The sequence below is a fragment of the Macaca mulatta genome, chromosome 6, assembly GCF_049350105.2.
Source record: "Macaca mulatta isolate MMU2019108-1 chromosome 6, T2T-MMU8v2.0, whole genome shotgun sequence".
Taxonomy (NCBI): Eukaryota; Metazoa; Chordata; class Mammalia; order Primates; family Cercopithecidae; genus Macaca; species Macaca mulatta.
In genome coordinates, this window is record NC_133411.1 from 38,298,104 (window position 1) to 38,318,953 (window position 20,850).

General features: G+C 41.4%; 1 protein-coding gene across 5 annotated transcripts in view; it reads right to left on the reverse strand.

Moving 5' to 3' along the window:
- CPLANE1 (ciliogenesis and planar polarity effector complex subunit 1) overlaps positions 1-20,850 on the reverse strand; it is a 162,996-nt gene that overhangs the window by 90,843 nt on the left and 51,303 nt on the right. For all 5 annotated transcript variants that reach the window (XR_003730286.2, XM_015139879.3, XM_015139883.3 and 2 more), the window contains exons 19-21: positions 14,255-14,472; positions 10,967-11,131; positions 7,457-7,595 (exon numbers count right to left, since the gene is read on the reverse strand). Coding sequence is in view for 4 of the 5 variants with exons in the window: in XM_015139879.3 (XP_014995365.2) it covers positions 7,457-7,595; positions 10,967-11,131; positions 14,255-14,472 (522 nt within the window). In the remaining variant the exon portion in view is untranslated. The remainder of the gene's footprint in view (positions 1-7,456; positions 7,596-10,966; positions 11,132-14,254; positions 14,473-20,850) is intronic.

Here is a 20,850-nt window from a genome sequence, read left to right on the forward strand (position 1 = left end):
GTAGAGACAGGGTTTCACCATGTGGCCAGGCTGGTCTCCAACTCCTGACTTCAGGTAATCCACCTGCCTTGGATTACAGGTATAAGCCACCGCACCCAGCCTATGCCTTAATTTTTTAAATAAGCCTTATTTTTACAATAAACTGACTTTTATATTAGTAGTCAGTATGTTCATTTTCTTTAGGGAGTTATTTAGTATGTTTTTAAAATAAATATTACAAAGTCAAAAAGAACAGTTTGACATTATAGAAAGTGAGGAGAAAGCAGGTCTTCTACACATTCTATTCATCCCAATAGTGAGAGAGGATGGTGGGTACACGGCCCCAGGGGGACTATTGGGGTCTCCAGTGAGCATTTTCACACTACAGCCCACCCCACACATCAGATTCTCATAGATTCTGCCAGGGGAGCATGGCCCAATCTTTTGAGAAAGGCATCATTACTAACAGATGTGTTTCATTATTTCATATTTCACACGCAAGCTGGGATAGAACTAAGGCCAAGAACTAGCAAGATACAGTGCAGCAGCATACTAAACAGCGACTCATCTAAAAACACTCCTTATCTGTGTTTTTCAGAGTGTCGATTACAACCTATTATTAATTACTAGGCTATAAAATGAATACAGTGAGTCTCAATCATCTTTTAAAAATAGAATACAATAGAATATATCAAGAGTGCATTGCGGCCGGGCGCAGTGGCTCACGCCTGTAATCCCAGCACTTTGGGAGGACGAGGTGGGTGTATCACCTGAGGTCAGGAGTTCGAGACCAGCCTGGTCAACCTAAATTAGCTGGGCGTGGTGGTGTGCACCTGTAATCCCAGCTACTTGGAAGGCTGAGGCAGGAGAATCACTTGAACCAGGGAGGTGGAGATTGCAGTGAGCCAAGATCACACCATTGCACTCCATCCTGGGTGACAGGCTGAGACTCTACGTCCAAAAAAAAAAAAAAGAAAAAGAAAAGAAAAGAAGAGTGCACTGCACACAGTAAGAGTAAAGGTAGTTCATTAAATTTTCATTCCAACTTCATATGGGTGTGTGCATGTATAACCTTGCTGTAAAATCTGCACTTACTTTAAATCACAGTCAGAAATGTCTGAATACCAAAAAGATGTAATCGACTGAAACCAGAATAGAACAGGTTCTACCAGACAAATGATCTAGTTTCCGCAATAAATAAAGGGCATGAAAAAGAATGGGCGCAAGGAAACTTTTATAGATTAAGACAGACTTATAGGCCAGGCATGGTAGCTCTTGCCTGTAATCCCAGCACTTTGGGAGGTCAAGGAAGGATTGCTTGAGCCCAGGAGTTTGAGACCAGCTTGGGCAACAAAGTGAAGCCCTGTCTTTATGAAAAAATGAAAAAAAAAAAAAAAAATTAACCAGGCCTGGTGGTGTACACCTGTAGTCCCAGCTACTCAGGAGGCTGAGGTAGAAGATCACTTGAACCTGGGAGGTCAAGGCTGCAGAGAGCTGTGATCACACCATAAAAAGAGAAAGATTTATATATCAACCAAAATGCAATGTGTGGCGGACCTTGATTGGATAGAGATTTTTTAAAAAACTATAGAAAAGACATATTTGAGATTATCAAGTAAATTTAAACATGGGATAGATAATATAGTCAGATGCCACATAATGGCATTCAGGTTAACAACAGACTGCATATACCATGGTGTGCCCATAAGATTATAATGGAGCTGAAAAATTTCTGTGACCTAGAGACATCATGACATCATAGTCCATACATTACTCAGGTGTTTATGGTGACAATTGTGTAAACACACCTACTGCACTGCCAGTCATATAAAATCTAGCCCATACAATTATATACAGTACATAATACTTGATAATAATAAACAACTGTTACTGGTTTATGTATTTACTATACCACGTTTTTTATCGTTATTTTAGAGTATACTCCTACTTATTAAAAAAAAATAACTGTAAAACAGCCTCAGGCAGGTCCTTCAGGAGTTATTCCAGAAGAAGGCATTGTTGTAAGAGATGACAGCTCCAAGCATGGTATTGCCCCTGAAGACCTTTCAGGAGAACAGGAGGTGAAGGACAGAGATATTGATGATCCTGACCCTATGTAGGCCTAGACTAATGTATATGTTGTGTCTTAGTTTAAAGAAAAAAAAAAATTTAAAGAGTAAAAAATAAACTTCAAATTTTTCAATAGAAAAAATCTTGGCCAAGCGCAGTAGCTCACACCTGTAATCCTAGCACTCTGGCAAGCTGAGGTGGGAGGATCGATTGAGGCCAGGAGTTTGAGACCAGCCTGGGCAACATAGTAAGACCATGTCTCCATTTTATAAATAAAAAAAATTAGGCCAGGCGCAGTTGCTCACACCTGTAAACCCAGCACTTTGGGAGGCAGATGCAGGCGGATTGCTTGAGCTCAGGAGGGCAAGACCAGCCTGGGCAATGTGGTGAAACTCCATCTCTACTAAAAATACAAAAATTAATCAGGTATGGTGGTACACGCCTGTTGTGCCAGCTACTCAGGAGGCTGAGGCAGGAAAAATGCCTGAACCCAGGAGGCAGAGGCTGCAGTGAGCCAAGATGGCACCACTGCACTCCAGTCTGGGTAACAGAGACTCCATCTCTACAAAAACTAAAAAATAAATTAGCTGGTACAGTGGCTCATGCCTGTAGTCCCAGTACTCAGGGGCTGAGGTTGGAGAATCCTTTGAGCTCAGGACTTTGAGGTTGCAGTGAGCTATGATTATGCCACTGTATGTCTCTTAAGCCAAGTGTGATTACAAGAGTCAAAAAGGTTTTAATTTTTTTAAGTTCATAAAATAAAAACATTACAATAAGCTATGGTTAATTTATTATGGAGGAAAAAATACTTTTAATAAATATAGGATAGCCTAAGTGTACAGTGTTTATAAAGTCTACAGTAGTGTATAGTAATGTCCGAGGCCTTCAAATCAACTCGCCACCCACTCAGTGACTCCCCTGGGGCAAAAACTTCCAGTCCTGTAAGCTCCATTCATGGTAAGTGCCCCACACTTACCATTTTTTAAAATCTTTTTTTTTTTTTTTTTTTTTTTTTTTTTGAGACGGAGTCTGGCTCTGTTGCCCGGGCTGGAGTGCAGTGGCCGGATCTCAGCTCGCTGCAAGCTCCGCCTCCCGGGTTCACGCCATTCTCCTGCCTCAGCCTCCCGAGTAGCTGGGACTACAGGCGCCGCCACCTCGCCCGGCTAGTTTTTTGTATTTTTTTAGTAGAGACGGGGTTTCACCGTGTTCGCCAGGATGGTCTCGATCTCCTGACCTCGTGATCCGCCCGTCTCGGCCTCCCAAAGTGCTGGGATTACAGGCTTGAGCCACCGCGCCCGGCCTTTTTTAAAATCTTTTATACTGTATTTTTACTATACCTTTTCAATGTTTAGATATGTTTATATATATAAATACTTACCATTGTGTTAAAACTGCCTACAGTATTCAGTGTAGTCACATTCTGTATTCAGTACTGCAGTATTCAATATGGCAACACTTCTTTTTAGAGACAGGGTCTCACTATGTTGCCTAGGCTGGAGTGCAGTGGCTATTCACAGGTTCAATCATTGCACACAATAGCCTTGAACTCCTAGGCTCAAGCAATCCTTTTGTACAGGTTTGCAGCCTAGAAGCAGAAGGCCATATCACATAGCCTCAGTGTGTACTAGGCTATTTTTGTCTAAGTATACCCTATGATCACACAACAAAATTGTCTAATGACACATTTCTTAGGACATATCCCTATCACTAAGCAGGCCTGACTATATATGATATTAAAGATTTATTGTCCGTTTTGTCAGTCATGATAATAGAATTATGGTTTTAAAAACTACCTCATCTGGGCCAGGCACGGTGGCTCATGCCTGTAATCCCAGCACTTTTGGAGTCCGAGGCGGGCGGATCACGAGGTCAGGAATTCAAGACCAGCCTGACCAACATGGTGAAACTCCACCCTACTAAAAAATACAAAAATTAGCTGGGTGTGGTGGCCCGCATCTGTAACCCCAACTACTCAGGAGACTGAGCCAGGAGAACTGCTTGAACCCAGAGGCAGAGGTTGTGGTGAGCTGAGATTGTGCCATGCCATTGAACTCCAGCCTGGGCGACAGAGCAAGATTCCGTCTCAAACAACAACAACAACAACAACAACAACAACAACAACAACAAAACCTCATCTGTTCACTACATATACTGAACTACTTATCATACTTATGATATACTCAGATCTTCTTTGAGGCATTGACAATTGTTGTAAGTGGGTGAGAGGTACTCGAGTGCTTATAAATCTCTACTTTGGTTTAAATTTTCCGTAATAAAAAAAAATCTTCAAAACAGTGTGAAATCCTGGGCCAGGCATGGTAGCTCACACCTGTAATCCCAGCACTTTCGGAGGCTGAGGCAGGTGGATTACCTGAGGTCAGGAGTTCAAGACTGGCCTAGTCAACATGGCAAAACCCCATGTCTACTAAAAATACAAAAATCAGCCAGGCGCAGGAGCGGGCATCTGTAGCCCCAGGTACTCGGAAGGCTGAATCACTTGAACGCAGGAGGTGGAGGTTACAGTGAGCCGAGATTATGCCACTGCACTCCAGGTGGAGTGACAGAATGAGACTCCATCTCAAAAATAAATAATAAAATTCAAAGTTAAAATCTACTATTTTAGGTAACAAACTAGGCAACAAACCTCGTTTTATTTTTTATTTTTTAATTTAATTTAATTTTTTTTTTTTTTTGAGACGGAGTCTTGCTCTGTCGCCCAGGCTGGAGTGCAATGGCCAGATCTCAGCTGACTGCAAGCTCTGCCTCCCAGGTTTACACCATTCTCCTGCCTCAGCCTCCCGAGTAGCTGGGACTACAGGTGCCTGCCACCTCGCCCGGCTAGTTTTTTGTATTTTTTAGTAGAGACGGGGTTTCACCGTGTTAGCCAGGATGGTCTCGATCTCCTGACCTCATGATCTGCCCGTCTTGGCCTCCCAAAGTGCTGGGATTACAGGCTTGAGCCACAGCGCCCAGCCTTTTTTTTTTTTTTTTTTTTTTAAAAGAAACAGGGTCTCGCTCTGCCGCCCAGGCTGGAAATCAGTAGCAAGATCATAGCTCACTGCAGCCTAGAAATCCTGGACACAAGGAATCCTCCTGCCTTGGCCTCCCAAAGTACTGAGATTACAGGCATAAGCCACTGCACCTGGCCAGAAAGGAATCTTTTTTTTTTTTTTTGAGACGGAGTCTCGTCCTGTTGCCCAGGCTGGAGCGCAATGGTGCAATCTTGGCTCACTTCAACCTCCATCTCCCAGGTTCAAGTGATTCTCCTGCCTCAGCTTCCCAATTAGCTAGGATTACAGGTACACACCACCACGTCTGGCTAATTTTTTTTATCTTTTAGTAGAGACAGGGTTTTACCATGCTGGCCAGGCTGGTCTCGAACTCCTGATGTTGTGATCCGACCGACTTGTCCTCCAAAAGTGCTGGGATTACAGGCGTGAGCCCCCGCCCCCAGCCCGAAAGGAACCTTTTTAATCTAGACGAATCACTTCTCAACGATCAAGAGACCAAATCAAACAAAAGAATAATTAAATAAAATTCAGGATCAAAATGAAAATATTAAAAATATATGTTCAAATCTTTAAGTCACTTCAAAGGACTATGTCCCTATTTATGAGCAAATATCTTTTAACTGGGATTGTTGTGAATTTAACTCACTTCTTACAGACCTGGATTTTTAAGAAATGAAATGAGATTGTATATACTTTTCCAAATGACACCTGCCTGGCTCTTTTGTAACGGTGAATGAAGAGTCTATGAAACTAAGCTCATGACAGGTGAGAGAAGCAATCAAGAAGCATTTCAATGCCATTTCAGTTGGAAAAACAGACAATCTGAGCCCCAGGACATGTAAGATTATACTAAGGGTGAGTGAGTTAAGAATAAACTTTTTTTTCACTCACGCCTATAATCCCAGTACTTTGGGAGGCTGAGGTGGGCGGATCACAAGGTCAGGAGATCAAGACCATCCTGGCTAACATGGTGAAATTCCATCTCTACTAAAAAAATACAAAAAAATTGCCGGTCATGGTGGCGGGCGCCTGTAGTCTCAGCTACTCGGGAGGCTGAGGCAGGAGAATGGCGTGAACCCGGGAGGCAGAGCTTGCAGTGAGTGGAGATCGCGCCACTGCACTCCAGCCTGGGCGACAGAGCTAGACTCCATGTCAAAAAAAAAAAAAAAGAATAAACTTTTTTTTTTTTTTTCGGGACAGGGTCTCACTATGTTGCCCAGGCTGGAGTGCAGTGGCTATTCACAGGTACAATCATTGCACACAAGAGCCTCAAACTCCCAGGCTCAAGCAACCTCCCACCTCAGCCTCCCAAGTACCTGGGATTACACCACTGTGCCCGGCTTTAAAGTAAACATTTTAATCAAAGTCTAAAGATAAGATCAGGGCTTAATATAAATAGAACTGATTAGGATTAAGGAATGATTAAGGAGAAAAGAGTGAAATGATATCTAAAGTTTTACTTCTTTTTAAACTTGTTACACAAATAACTGGACATAGACCATGAATTAAGAAATTAATTTAGGTCAGGCACAATGACCCATGCCTGCAATCCCAACACTTTGGGAGGCCAAGGCAGGTAGACTGCTTGAGCTGAAGAATTCAAGATCAGCCTGGGCAACATGGCAAAACCCTGCCTCTATTAAAAATACAAAAATTAGCTGGGCGTGGTGGTGTGCACTTGTCATCCCAGCTACTCAGGAGGCTGAGGCAGGAGGATGGGTTGAGCCCAGGAGGTGTGTTGCAGTGAGTTGAGATCATACCACTGCACTCCAGTCCGGGCAACAGAGCCAGATTCTGTTTTTTTTTTTTAAAAAAAAAAAAGGCCGGGCACGGTGGCTCACACCTGTAATCCCAGCACTTTGGGAGGCCGAGGTGGGCAGATCACGAGGTCAGGAGATCAAGACCATCCTAGCTAACACAGTGAAACCCCACCTCTACTAAAAATACAAAAAATTAGCCGGGCGTGGTGACGGGCACCTGTAGTCCCAGCTACTCGGAAGGCTGAGGCAGGAGAATGGCGTGAACCTGGGAGGCGGAGCTTGCAGTGAGCCAAGATCGTGCCACTGCACTCCAGCCTGGGCAACAGCGCAAGACTCTATCTCAAAAAACAAACAAAACCAAAACAAACAAAAAAATTTAGTTTAATAATGAAGCATGACATAAGGTAACAGGTATCACAGTTTGTTTATATAATAAATTTCTGACTTACTATCATATATATCATATATGTATACACATAGCTGTTAAAGTACAATATTTACTTGTGAACACAAAGTAAAATATCATAGAGCATACTGTACTTTGAAGAGTCAATACTTTCCCAAATCAAATGAAAAATTCATACCATTATTCATACTTAGGCCTAATGTCTAAGCAAGTAGTTCATTTGGACAAACCTATTGCTCTAATGGAAACTTCATCAAGTTTATGGTCTCCAGCTGCTCCAGGTCTAAAGAATACGATACCTCCTTTACAGTAATTAAGTAATGACTGAGGAAAAGGACTCAGTGAAGGAAGGGATCCTTTCATTCGAATCTAAAAGTAAAGAATAAGCAAATATGTTAATTACCAGCACTATAAATCACTTTTAAAGAAACTATAAAAGAATCAGGCAGGTAAGATGAACCACACGGAAAACACAGCACATGAAATCAGCTACATTTTCAGAAACTTACAAATTTAATTCAGGAAAGTCACTAGCTTGTTATCTCAAAAAAAAAAAAAAAAAGGTTCTAAGTAAATCATTTGCACGCTCTTGTCACAATTTTGCCTGTATAAGAAGAATTTAATGCTATTTGTCCCTGGCTTTCCTCACTGGCATAGCAAAGAAAATAAAGAAATATAAGAATCTTAACCTTATCCCAAATAAAGCTGTGTACAGTAACTAAAACAAATACAAAAAGTTTATGCCTACATACATAACTTTTAACAAAACTAATCTATAAATGGCAGAATTAGAAAGACACCATTTGGCAACCCCTAATAATGACTCTAGGCAAGGATCATTAGTAAACACTAACAGAGTAAAAAGCTGATGGGTTGATGGGGATACGTGATAGAGGGTGTGACATGATCCAAACTCTATCTCCCCATCCCTAAAAGTAAAATAAGCAAACACATGTGCCACGTGCAACAGAGAAGCGCACAATACTTATGAAAGATTCATTTCTAAAAAAATTTGTGGCGAAGTGCGGTGGATCATGCCTGTAATCCCAGCACTTTAGGGAGGCTGAGGTGGGCAGATCACTTGAGGTCAGAAGTTTGAGACCAGCCCAGCCAACATGGTGAAACCTCATCTCTACTAAAAACACAAAAATTAGTTGGGCGAGGTGGCAGGCGCCTGTAGTCCCAGTTACTCAGGAGGCTGAGGCAGGAGAATTGCTTAAACCCGGGGGCCGGAGGTTGCAGTGAGCCAAGACCATGCCACTGCACCCAGCCTGGGCAACAGAGTGAGATGCTGTCTCAAAAAAGAAAAAAAAAAAAAAGAAAATTTGAACCTCAATCTATTTAAACCTCTCTGCCTCAATGAGCACAGATTAATGACCGGGTTACAGGGGGGAAAAAAAAGAAAGAGAAACAAGGTAAACGACATTAAATGAAGAAATGATCAGATAAATGTAGAATATGGTGCAGGAAAAATTACCTAGTTTTTTTTTTTTTTTTTAATCAAGAATAAAAAGAGAGGGAGCTTCTACAGATAACAGTCTGATTTAAATATATTTGGAGATGATAAAATTTATTTCCACGTTTCAGGAAAGGGCTCTAAGAGACTTAAACCTGGGAAAGAAGCATTAACAGAAGGCTTGCAATTGATTTTCTCCTGCTAGTCACTTCCAGAAAGACACAATCTAATCAAATCTCTAGGGAAGCATGCTAATGACAGACTTCTTGTCAAATACATTAATGGCATTTACTACCAGGATGGTACTAAGAGGTAGAGAGAGAGAGAGAGCGAGCATGAGCCAGCAAAGAAATGGGGGACCTCAGTTCTACAGCCACATGCAACTGAATTCTCAAACAATCTGAATGCGCCTGGAAACAGATGTTCCCCTAGCACCTCTAGAAAGGAATGTAGCCCCGCTGCCACCTTGATTGGCCTTGTGAGACTCTAAGCAGAGACCTAGCTGAACCACCCTGTGGTGGTTCTGATGCACAGAACCTGTGGGATATTAAATGGGTGCTATTTTAAGCTGCTAAATTTGTGTTAATTTGTTAGGGAGAAAAGTAATATGGTTCAGAATCTTTGTTTCAGCACCATTTTTTAATTGAGCTATAACTCACATAACATCAAAGTCATCTTTTAAAAGTGTACAATTAGTGGTTTTTAGTATACTCACAAAGTTAGGCAACCATCAACACTGTCTAATTCCAGGTCATTTTCTTTTTTTTTTTTTTGAGACAGAGTCTCGCTCTGCCACCCAGGCTAGAGTGCGGTGGCACTGCAAGCTCCGCCTCCTGGGTTCACGCCATTCTCCTGCCTCAGCCTCCCGAGTAGCTGGGACTACAGGTGCCCACCACCACACCCAGCTAATTTTTTGTATTTTTAGTAGAGACGGGGTTTCACCACGCTAGCCAGGATGGTCTCAATCTCCTGACCTGTGATCCACTCACCTCGGCCTCCCAAAGCGCTGGGATTACAGGCATGAGCCACCACACCCGGCCCTCTTTTTTTTTTTTGAGACAGAGTCTCACTCTGGTCACCAGGGCTGGAGTGCAGTGGCACGATCTCGGCTCACTGCAACCTCTGCCTCCCTAGTTCAAGCGATTCTCCTGCCTCAGCCTCCCAAGTAGCTGGGATTACAGATGCCCACCACCACACCTGGCTAATTTTTGTATTTTTAGTAGAGACAGGGTTTCACCATATGGGCCAGGATGGTCTTGATCTCTCGACCTTGTGATCCACCCGCCTCGGGCTCCCAAAGTGCTGGGATTACAGGTGTGAGCCACCACACCTGGCCAATTCCAGGTCATTTTCATCACCCCAAAAAGAAAAACAAAAGCAGTCACTGTCCACTTCCTCCTCTCCCTAACCCCTGGCAACCAACCACTATCTACTTTCAGTTTCCATTGTGATGCCAAAATATAAAATGAGTACAGTTTTAATTTATATTTTTATAGAAACTATATCCAAATTTCACAAACTTTCTTTTTCTCTAAAAAAGGGTAATTTTCAAAAATACTTTTAGATAACTTCTCAAAGTCTCTCCAAAGGTTCCTACTAAAAATAATTATATTGTTTTTAGGCTGAATTAAACACATTTGGAGATGATGAAATTTATTTCCACATTTTCGAGAGAAACAGCAGGCATATAAAGGACTTAGAGCTGGATAAAGAGACCTACCAGGTGTCCTAGCTGGCTGGAAATCTGATAAGAATGAAGTGACAGCTCAGCTAAAGTCAGTATAGGAGGGGATGAACACCTGGGAATCAAACTGAATTGCACATCTCAGAAAATAGCAAGGGGGAGACCCTGACTAGTGGAGGCTACTGGATGGAAACAGACGAGAATGAACTATAACTTTCCATTCTCTGAACCCACAGAAGCCCCCAAAGAACGCAGACAACACCTCAAGGAAAACTGGAAGAAAGCCCTGGACTGAGTTTCAATCTTTAATGAAATGATGGGGGAGTTGGAAAAAAGTAACTGTAATTCCCTGGAATTCACGGACTAGATTACACTATCTTTTGCCAGACAGGGTGGAGCTAAGCTACAGACCCAGTTCAGAGTCCTTACCTTTCAACAGGAAGAATCTGGTCTGTTTAGTTTGTTTATGAATAAACCTGAAATTTATGGATTTATAGGGCACGACTCCTTGGGAAAATGTAACAATTATAAAAACAATAATATAAATATTAGTATATTTCAGTTAACACAGCACGTAAATGACTTAAGATATTTCCATACCTTCTGCATGACTTTTCTTGCCCACCTCAACTGCAAGATATACCACTGTGCCACAGGAAAAGAACATCGAGCTGCCCGGAAAAGCAGGAGAACACGCTGAAGGATTCCAGATACCTTCTGGCGATTATTTTTTTCAGCTTTTAAAAGAAGATCATCACCATCTTCCTGAGGAAAATAAAACAATCCATTTTAGTGGCCAGTAATGAGAAAATTTAGAATGGTAAAGTAAAAATAAAGATAGGCTGATGAGGCTGGGCACAGTGGCTCACGTCTGTAATTCCAGCACTTTGGAAGGCCGAAGCAGGAGGATTGCTTAAGCTCAGGAGTTGAAGGCTGAAGTGAGCCAAGATTGCATCACTGTACTCAAACCTGGGCCACACAGTAGCACCCTGTCTCAAAAAAAAGAAAAAAAAAATGATAGGCTAATGATGCTCACTGCTTCTCAAACTAGAATGTTCCTGGAGATTTATAAAGGAAATTCTGAGGCACAGGCTCTGAGATTTCAACTATGGCTATTTCTAGAATCAAGAAAAGTTTATCTCCCCTCAACGTAAAGGGATAAGCTGACCCTTGTTCCCAGTCTTACCCTAGAACAGTTAAAGCCCGCCACTCCAGACTCCATTGGTGGAATGTTAGAGAGGTCCATCTAAGCAGAATCCCTTTTCTCTTCCTCTGCTGAGAAGAATCCTACTTATATTTCAATGTCACTTCCTCTGTGAAGCCCATCCCTCTGTGCTACAAGAGCACTTTGTTCACACTTCTACTGTAGCTTTCACCAATTAATTACATATCAATTTATACCTGTATCTCACTGTACTCAGAACTCCCAAGAGGAAGGAAGGGCCTTGCCATTTGTCTACGTATGGCCACAGTGTATGCACTCAAGTCTGATACATAGTAGGAACCAATAAATGTTTGTTGAATAAATGCTATTCAAACCAGTAGCTAAAGATTATTTTCCCAGATAATGAGATAATGTGAGCATTGTAAACATCTGCTTCCCCAACATCCTTCTTCCCTGCCCACTTCTTTACAGTACTCAGTTTTTGAGTATCTGCCCATCTCCTACACGGCTCATACGATTGAGGGAAAGCTCATCCCACCTCAAAGAAGGCTCTATTCACGGGCCAAGCAGTACCCTGTGTTAAGCCTAGCCAGAGTGACTGTTTGAAGGACAGGCATGTGACCTAAGCCAGTCTCAATAAGAGTGAATCTCAATCCTCCTGCTTGGAATGCTGGGACAGAAATAATTTTGCCACTTTTCTTTGTCTCAATCCCTGTGCCCATGGACATGGACAAGGCATCGTTAGAAGCCGTTAGCGGCCATCCTGCTCCCACAAGGGGAGCTAGTCTTCAGGTGAAGATGACACCTCAAAAAACAAACTAGAGCGAAAGACAGAGCCCAAGTCTTTGGTAACATAACTAAATCAGAAACCTGCCCTACCACTAGGCTTCTTCATTATGTGAGCCAATAAATGCCTTTATTGTTTAAACCATTTTGACCAAGTGTTCTATTACTTGCAACACAAGGGGTTCTAACTGATAAATAGTGACATTTAGAAGAAATCTTACCAAGGAGAATTGCTTTAATAAAAAAGAGTAAAATGAAGCACTACTAAAGATAGTAACCACTCAAACTACTCGAACTATTATCTGCATAGACTATCCAAAAAACTTTAAATGTCATTTCACATTTCTAAACCAATTACTAAAGACTCAGATGCAAGAGGAAAGATGAATTATTGAGAAATGCCATGGACTTTTTATTCCTTCCATTTGTAAAATCAACAAGTAAAATGTTTTAGACTATTGAAATATAACCAAACAGAACAAATGAGAAATTAAAAACTAGAGGTAGAAGTTGCCAATATTGAAACAGGAGGTAGTAAAAAAATAATACCCAGAACTACTTCAAAGTGTTAATCAAATACTTAAAAATCTAAATGTAATTTACAATAACATTTTAAATCTTAAAACCAGCTAATTATAATGTGATGATTTTTTAATAAGAGCAGAGAAAAAGTTTCTGAGAGGAATATAGTATTTATAATATAGAACTATCAATTGAATAGTGCAGGAAAAAAAAAAAAAAAAAAAAAAAAACCTTTTAAACCAAAGTCAAAAATAAGTTCTTTCTTTTCTTTTTTGAGAGAGAGTTTTGCTCTGTCACCCAGGCTGGAGTGCAGTGGTGCGATTTCAACTCACTGCAACCTCGGCCTCCTGGGCTCAAGTCATCCTCCCACCTCAGCCTACTGAGTAGCTGAGACTACAGGTGCGTGCCATGATGCCCAGCTAATTTTTGTATATTTTATAGAGACAGGGTTTCACCATGTTGCCTAGGCTGGTCTCAAACTCCTTGACTCAAGCAATCTTCCCGCCTTGGCCTCCCAAGTTCTGGGATTACAGGTATGAGCCACTATGCCCAGCCGAGTCTTTCAAAAAAGGCAAACACAAAGAGATAAATAAGAGACTGAAATAATGTATGGCTTCTAATTCTGACACTCATTATTTCATTTGTTACCCTAAACAAATGCCTAATTTTTAAAAGTCTGGATATTAAGATTGTGCTATATTGTTAAAATAATTTTTTTGAGACGGAGTTTCGTTCTTGTTGCCCAGGCTGGAGTGCAATGGCATAATCTCAGCTCACCGCAGCCTCTGACTCCTGGGTTCAAGCGATTCTCCTGCCTCAGCCTCCCAAGTAGCTGAGTTTACAGGCATGCGCCACCACATCCAGTTAATTTTGTATTTAAAATACAAAATCCTAGGCTCAAGTGATTCTCCCACCTTAGTTAGCTTCCCAAGTAGCTGGGAACTACAGGCGTGTACCATCATGCCTGGCTAATTAGTAGAGACGGGGCTTCTCCATGTTGGTCAGGCTGGTCTCAAACTCCAGACCTCAGGTGATCTGCCTGCCTCTGCCTCCCAAAGTGCTGGGATCACAGGCATAAGCCACCACACCCACCCTATTGTTACAATAATTTTAACATTTATTGAATAATTACTATATGTCCCAGGTCCTGAGCTAGCAGATTTTACAGGATATCTCAATCCTCACAAAAATGCCATGAGAGGTAGTATTATCATCTGCATTTTACAGATAAGGAAACTTAAACAGTAGTTTGGTACACTCCCTAAGATTATACAATTAGTGAACAGCAAAGCTGGGATCTAAGTTTGTCTTTAGAGCTTGAATTTTTAACCTGATGATTATTATCAAGTTAATTATTTTAAAAACTCGACAAAATCAACTTTAAATTAATGAAAAAGTTAATGCTATAAGCTTACTTCACTAAGAATAGCTGGCTGGGGACAGTACAAGGGAGGAGCTGGAAGATACAAGCCAAATGGCACTAAGCCCCACAGTCTTTTACTGAAGTCCTTGGCAGAGTCTATCAGAAGTTGAAATGTCTCCGAAAGAATATCTGCATCAGCCATAACTGATGCTTTCAGTACTTCTTGTACTGAACCAAATAGCAGATTTGCATCTTCCTCTTCAATGGGATCTATTAAATACAAAAATTTGGTAAAATAGTTAAAGTTTGTATTAAACTTCTTATCCATTTTGTAGCAAAAAATTTCAAATCTAAAAACATTCATTGTCAAGAATGAACATATTGGTTGACATACAAACATCCAAACTTACAGACAGAAATTACAAACTATCTTGTTACTTTATAGATAAGAACATGAGACATTTTTATACAAGATATTATAGAAACAACTATACAATAAAAATATTCTTAGGATGTAGTTCTGAGTCAAAAATAATTGAAAAATATTAATGGGAAAAGAATGTCAAGAAAGACACCAAAATAATATACATGATTATGTGAGAGTAACTTTTTCCTTTTATTTATTTATTTATTTTTTTGAGATGGAGTCTCACTCTGTCACCCAGGCTGGAGTCACTCTGTCACCCAGGCTGGAGTGTGAAGTGCAGTGGCAGGATCTCGGTTCACTGCAACCTCTGCCTCCCAGGTTCTACCAATTCTCCCACCTAAGCCTCCTGAGTAGCTGTGATTACAGGCACCCACCATGCAGGCTAACTTTCGTATTTTTAGTAGAGATGAGGTTTCACCATGTTGGCCAGGCTGGTCTCGAACCCCTGATCTCAGGTGATCCATCCAGCCTCCCAAAGTCCTGGGATTACAGGCATGAGCAACCGTGCCTGGCCATTTTTCCTTTTCTTAATAGTACATGATAGTACTTTTGTAACAATAAGTTAATAAAAATGACTTATAAAAGAAACAGGAAAACACAAAATAGTCATGCATATATTATGGCTTCAACTATGCGAATATCTATACATATGTGGGCATGTCCCAGAAGGCAAAATGCAGGGAGATGTGGTGGTAGGACTGGAAACTCAGGGATTTTTCTACTATGACATATTTTAAGCATACTGTAAAATACAGAATATATGAAAGTATAGAGTATGTCAAACACTTATGTGCTGACTTCTCATCCTTGTCTGATAGGAACATTTTTGCTATATTTAACTTAGGTAGCCACTATCCAGCATTTGGTGTGGACATACTGGGATTTCAATTAAATATACGTTGTCTTTCTGTTCTGTGTGTTCTACAAAGCTTCTCTTTCATATTTTTCAAATCTATGTCCCTATCTATTTTGTATATATTTATCTTTATTTCTTTATATATTTTATAGATATATAGATACATAAATATAGCTCAGATTCATCTTTTCCAGTTCACAAATCTGCTCCTAAATTGGTCTAGTAACTTTAACCATCTATTGAAGTTTTTGGTTTCAAATCAGGTTGAGACATAATTTACATTCTATATTCATCCTTTTTAAAGTATACAGTTCAATAAAATTAAACAAATCTATACTGGCTTGTAATAACATTTCCATCACTCCAAAAAGTTATCTTATGCTTCTTTGTAGTCAATTCCCCTTTTACTCTCAGGCAACCCCGATCTGTTTTCTGCTCCTATAGTTTTGTTTTTTATAGAATGCCACAGAAATGGAATCATACGGTATGTAGTCTTCGTTTCTGACTTCTTTCAGGACTTCTTACCATGACGGTTCTGTGATTCATCTATGTTGTCACATGTTATCAGTAATTTGTTCCTCTTCATTATTTGTTACTCCATTTCAAAGATATATTTGAATTTGCTTATCCATCCACCAGTTGACAAACATTTGAGGTGTTTCCAAATTTTGGCTATTATGAAAAAGTTGCTATAAACATTCATGTATGGATATTTGTTTTGTTTCATTTTTTGACACAAGGATCTCACTATGTCACCCAGGTTGGAGTGCAGTGACACAATCATGGCTCACTGCAGACTTGACCTCCTAGGCTCAAGTGATTCTCCCACCTTAGTTAGCTTCCCAAGTAGCTGGGAACTACAGGCGTGTACCATCATGCCTGGCTAATTTTTGTATTTTCTGTAGAGACAGGGTTTTGTCATATTGCCCAAGCTGGTCTCGAACTCCTGGGCTCAAGTGATCTACTGGCCTTAGCCTCCCAAAGCATTGAGATTACAGGCGTGAGCCACTGAGCCTGGCTTCATGTACAGATATTTGAATGGGCCTGTTTCTATTTCTCTTTAATGGAATGGAATTCATTCAAGAGCAGCTAAAGAGAAAGAAATGGAACGCTTTGAGTTTTTATTTGCTTTTTGTTTCTGACCTCTGGCAATTCCCCTTACTTTCTTTAAAGCCTGGCCTTTAAGTGGTATTTTTTGTATTTTATCTAGAAACACATTAAATCTATGTATTTATTGTGGAAGAGTTTTCAGATCATTTAAAACAACATATAGAGGGGCGGAGCAAGATGGCTGAATAGGAACAGCTCCAGTCTCCAACTCCCAGCGCGAGCGACACAGAAGACCGGTGATTTCTGCATTTTCAACTGAGGTACTGGGTTCATCTCATTAGGGAGTGCCGGACAATCGGTGCTGGTCAGCTGCTGCAGCCCAACCAGCGAGAGCTGAAGCAGGGCGAGGCATCACCTCACCTGGGAAGCGCAAGGGGGAAGGGAATCCCTTTTCCTAGCCAGGGGAACTGAGACACACAACACCTGGAAAATTGGGTAACTCCCACCCCAATACTGCGCTTAAAGCAAACGGGCACACCAGGAGATTATATCCCACACCTGGCCGGGAGGGTCCCACGCCCACGGAGCCTCCCTCATTGCTAGCACAGCAGTCTGCGATCTAACCGCAAGGCAGCAGCCAGGCTGGGGGAGGGGCGCCCACCATTGCTGAGGCTTAAGTAGGTAAACAAAGCTGCTGGGAAGCTCGAACTGGGTGGAGCTCACGGCACCTCAAGGAAACCTGCCTGTCTCTGTAGACTCCACCTCTGGGGACAGGGCACAGCTAAACAACAACAAAAGCAGCAGAAACCTCTGCAGACGCAAACGACTCTGTCTGACAGCTTTGAAGAGAGCAGTAGATCTCCCAACACGGAGGTTGAGATCTGAGAAGGGACAGACTCCCTGCTCAAGTGTGTCCCTGACCCCTGAGTAGCCTAACTGGGAGACATCCCCCACTAGGGACAGTCTGACACCCCACACCTCACAGGGTGGAGTACACCCCTGAGAGGAAGCTTCCAAAGCAAGAATCAGACAGGTACACTCGCTGTTCAGCAATATTCTATCTTCTGCAGCCTCTGCGGCTGATACCCAGGCAAACAGGGTCTGGAGTGGATCTCAAGCAATCTCCAACAGACCTATAGCTGAGGGCCCTGACTGTTAGAAGGAAAACTATCAAACAGGAAGGACACCCACACCAAAACCCCATCAGTACGTCACCATCATCAAGGACCAGAGGCAGATAAAAGCACAAAGATGGGGAAAAAGCAGGGCAGAAAAGCTGGAAATTCAAAAAATAAGAGCGCATCTCCCCTGGCAAAGGAGCGCAGTTCATCGCCAGCAACGGATCAAAGCTGGACGGAGAATGACATTGACGAGATGAGAGAAGAAGTCTTCAGTCCATCAAACTTCTCAGAGCTAAAGGAGGAATTAGGTACCCAGCGCAAAGAAACTAAAAATCTTGGAAACAAAGTGGAAGAATTGATAGCTAGAGTAATTAATGCAGAGAAGGTCATAAACGAAATGAAAGAGATGAAAACCATGACACGAGAAATACGTGACAAATGCACAAGCTTCAGTAACCGACTCGATCAACTGGAAGAAAGAGTATCAGCAATTGGCCGGGCGCGGTGGCTCAAGCCTGTAATCCCAGCACTTTGGGAGGCCGAGACGGGCGGATCACGAGGTCAGGAGATCAAGACCATCCTGGCTAACACGGTGAAACCCCGTCTCTACTACAAAATACAAAAAAAAAAAACTAGCCGGGTGAGGTGGCGGGCGCCTGTAGTCCCAGCTACTCGGGAGGCTGAGGCAGGAGAATGGCGTGAACCCGGGAGGCGGAGCTTGCAGTGAGCTGAGATCCGGCCACTGCACTCCAGCCTGGGCGACAGAGCGAGACTCCGTCTCAAAAAAAAAAAAAAAAAAAAAAAGAGTATCAGCGATTGAGGATCAAATGAACGAAATGAAGCGAGAAGAGAAACCAAAATAAAAAAGAAGAAAAAGAAATGAACAAAGCCTGCAAGAAGTATGGGATTATGTAAAAAGACCAAATCTACGTCTGATTGGGGTGCCTGAAAGTGAGGGGGAAAATGGAACCAAGTTGGAAAACACTCTTCAGGATATCATCCAGGAGAACTTCCCCAACCTAGTAGGGCAGGCCAACATTCAAATTCAGGAAATAAAGAGAACACCACAAAGATACTCCTCGAGAAGAGCAACTCCAAGACACAAAATTGCCAGATTCACCAAAGTTGAAATGAAGGAAAAAATCTTAAGGGCAGCCAGAGAGAAAGGTCGGGTTACCCACAAAGGGAAGCCCATCAGACTAACAGCAGATCTCTCGGCAGAAACTCTATAAGCCAGAAGAGAGTGGGGGCCAATATTCAACATTCTTAAAGAAAAGAATTTTCAACCCAGAATTTCATATCCAGCCAAACTAAGTTTCATAAGTGAAGGAGAAATAAAATCCTTTACAGATAAGCAAATGCTTAGAGATTTTGTCACCACTAGGCCTGCCTTACAAGAGACCCTGAAGGAAGCACTAAACATGGAAAGGAACAACCGGTACCAGCCATTGCAAAAACATGCCAAAATGTAAAGACCATCGAGGCTAGGAAGAAACCGCATCAACTAACGAGCAAAATAACCAGTTAATATCATAATGGCAGGATCAAGTTCACACATAACAATATTAACCTTAAATGTAAATGGACTAAATGCTCCAATTAAAAGACACAGACTGGCAAACTGGATAAAGGGTCAAGACCCATCAGTCTGCTGTATTCAGGAGACCCATCTCACATGCAGAGACATACATAGGCTCAAAATAAAGGGATGGAGGAAGATTTACCAAGCAAATGGAGAACAAAAAAAAAGCAGGGGTTGCAATCCTAGTCTCTGATAAAACAGACTTTAAACCATCAAAGATCAAAAGAGACAAAGAAGGCCATTACATAATGGTAAAGGGATCAATTCAACAGGAAGAGCTAACTATCCTAAATATATATGCACCCAATACAGGAGCACCCAGATTCATCAAGCAAGTCCTTAGAGACTTATAAAGAGACTTAGACTCCCATACAATAATAATGGGAGACTTCAACACTCCACTGTCAACATTAGACAGATCAACGAAACAGAAAGTTAACAAGGATATCCAGGAATTGAACTCATCTCTGCAGCAAGCAGACCTAATAGACATCTAGAGAACTCTCCACCCCAAATCAACAGAATATACATTCTTCTCAGCACCACATCGCACTTATTCCAAAATTGACCACATAATTGGAAGTAAAGCACTCCTCAGCAAATGTACAAGAACAGAAATTATAACAAACTGTCTCTCAGACCACAGTGCAATCAAACTAGAACTCAGGACTAAGAAACTCAATCAAAACCGCCTAACTACATGGAAACTGAACAACCCACTCCTGAATGACTACTGGGTACATAACGAAATGAAGGCAGAAATAAAGATGTTCTTTGAAACCAATGAGAACAAAGATACAACATACCAGAATCTCTGGGACACATTTAAAGCAGTGTGTAGAGGGAAATTTATAGCACGAAATGCCAAGAGAAAGCAGGAAAGATCTAAAATTGACACTCTAACATCACAGTTAAAAGAACTAGAGAAGCAAGAGCAAACGCATTCAAAAGCTAGCAGAAGGCAAGAAATAACTAAGATCAGAGCAGAACTGAAGGAGATAGAGACACAAAACCCCTCCAAAAAATCAATGAATCCAGGAGTTGGTTTTTTGAAAAGATCAACAAAATTGACAGACCGCTAGCAAGACTAATAAAGAAGAAAAGAGAGAAGAATCAAATAGACGCAATAAAAAATGATAAAGGGGATATCACCACCGACCCCACAGAAATACAAACTACCATCAGAGAATACTATAAACACCTCTACGCAAATAAACTAGAAAATCTAGAAGAAATGGATAATTTCCTGGACACTTACACTCTTCCAAGACTAAACTAGGAAGAAGTTGAATCCCTGAATAGACCAATAGCAGGCTCTGAAATTGAGGCAATAATTAATAGCCTACCAACCAATAAAAGTCCAGGACCAGATGGATTCACAGCTGAATTCTACCAGAGGTACAAGGAGGAGCTGGTACCATTCCTTCTGAAACTATTCCAATCAATAGAAAAAGTGGGAATCCTCCCTAACTCATTTTATGAGGCCAACATCATCCTGATACCAAAGCCTGGCAGAGACACAACAAAAAAACAGAATTTTAGACCAATATCCCTGATGAACATCGATGCAAAAATCCTCAATAAAATACTGGCAAACCGGATTCAGCAGCAC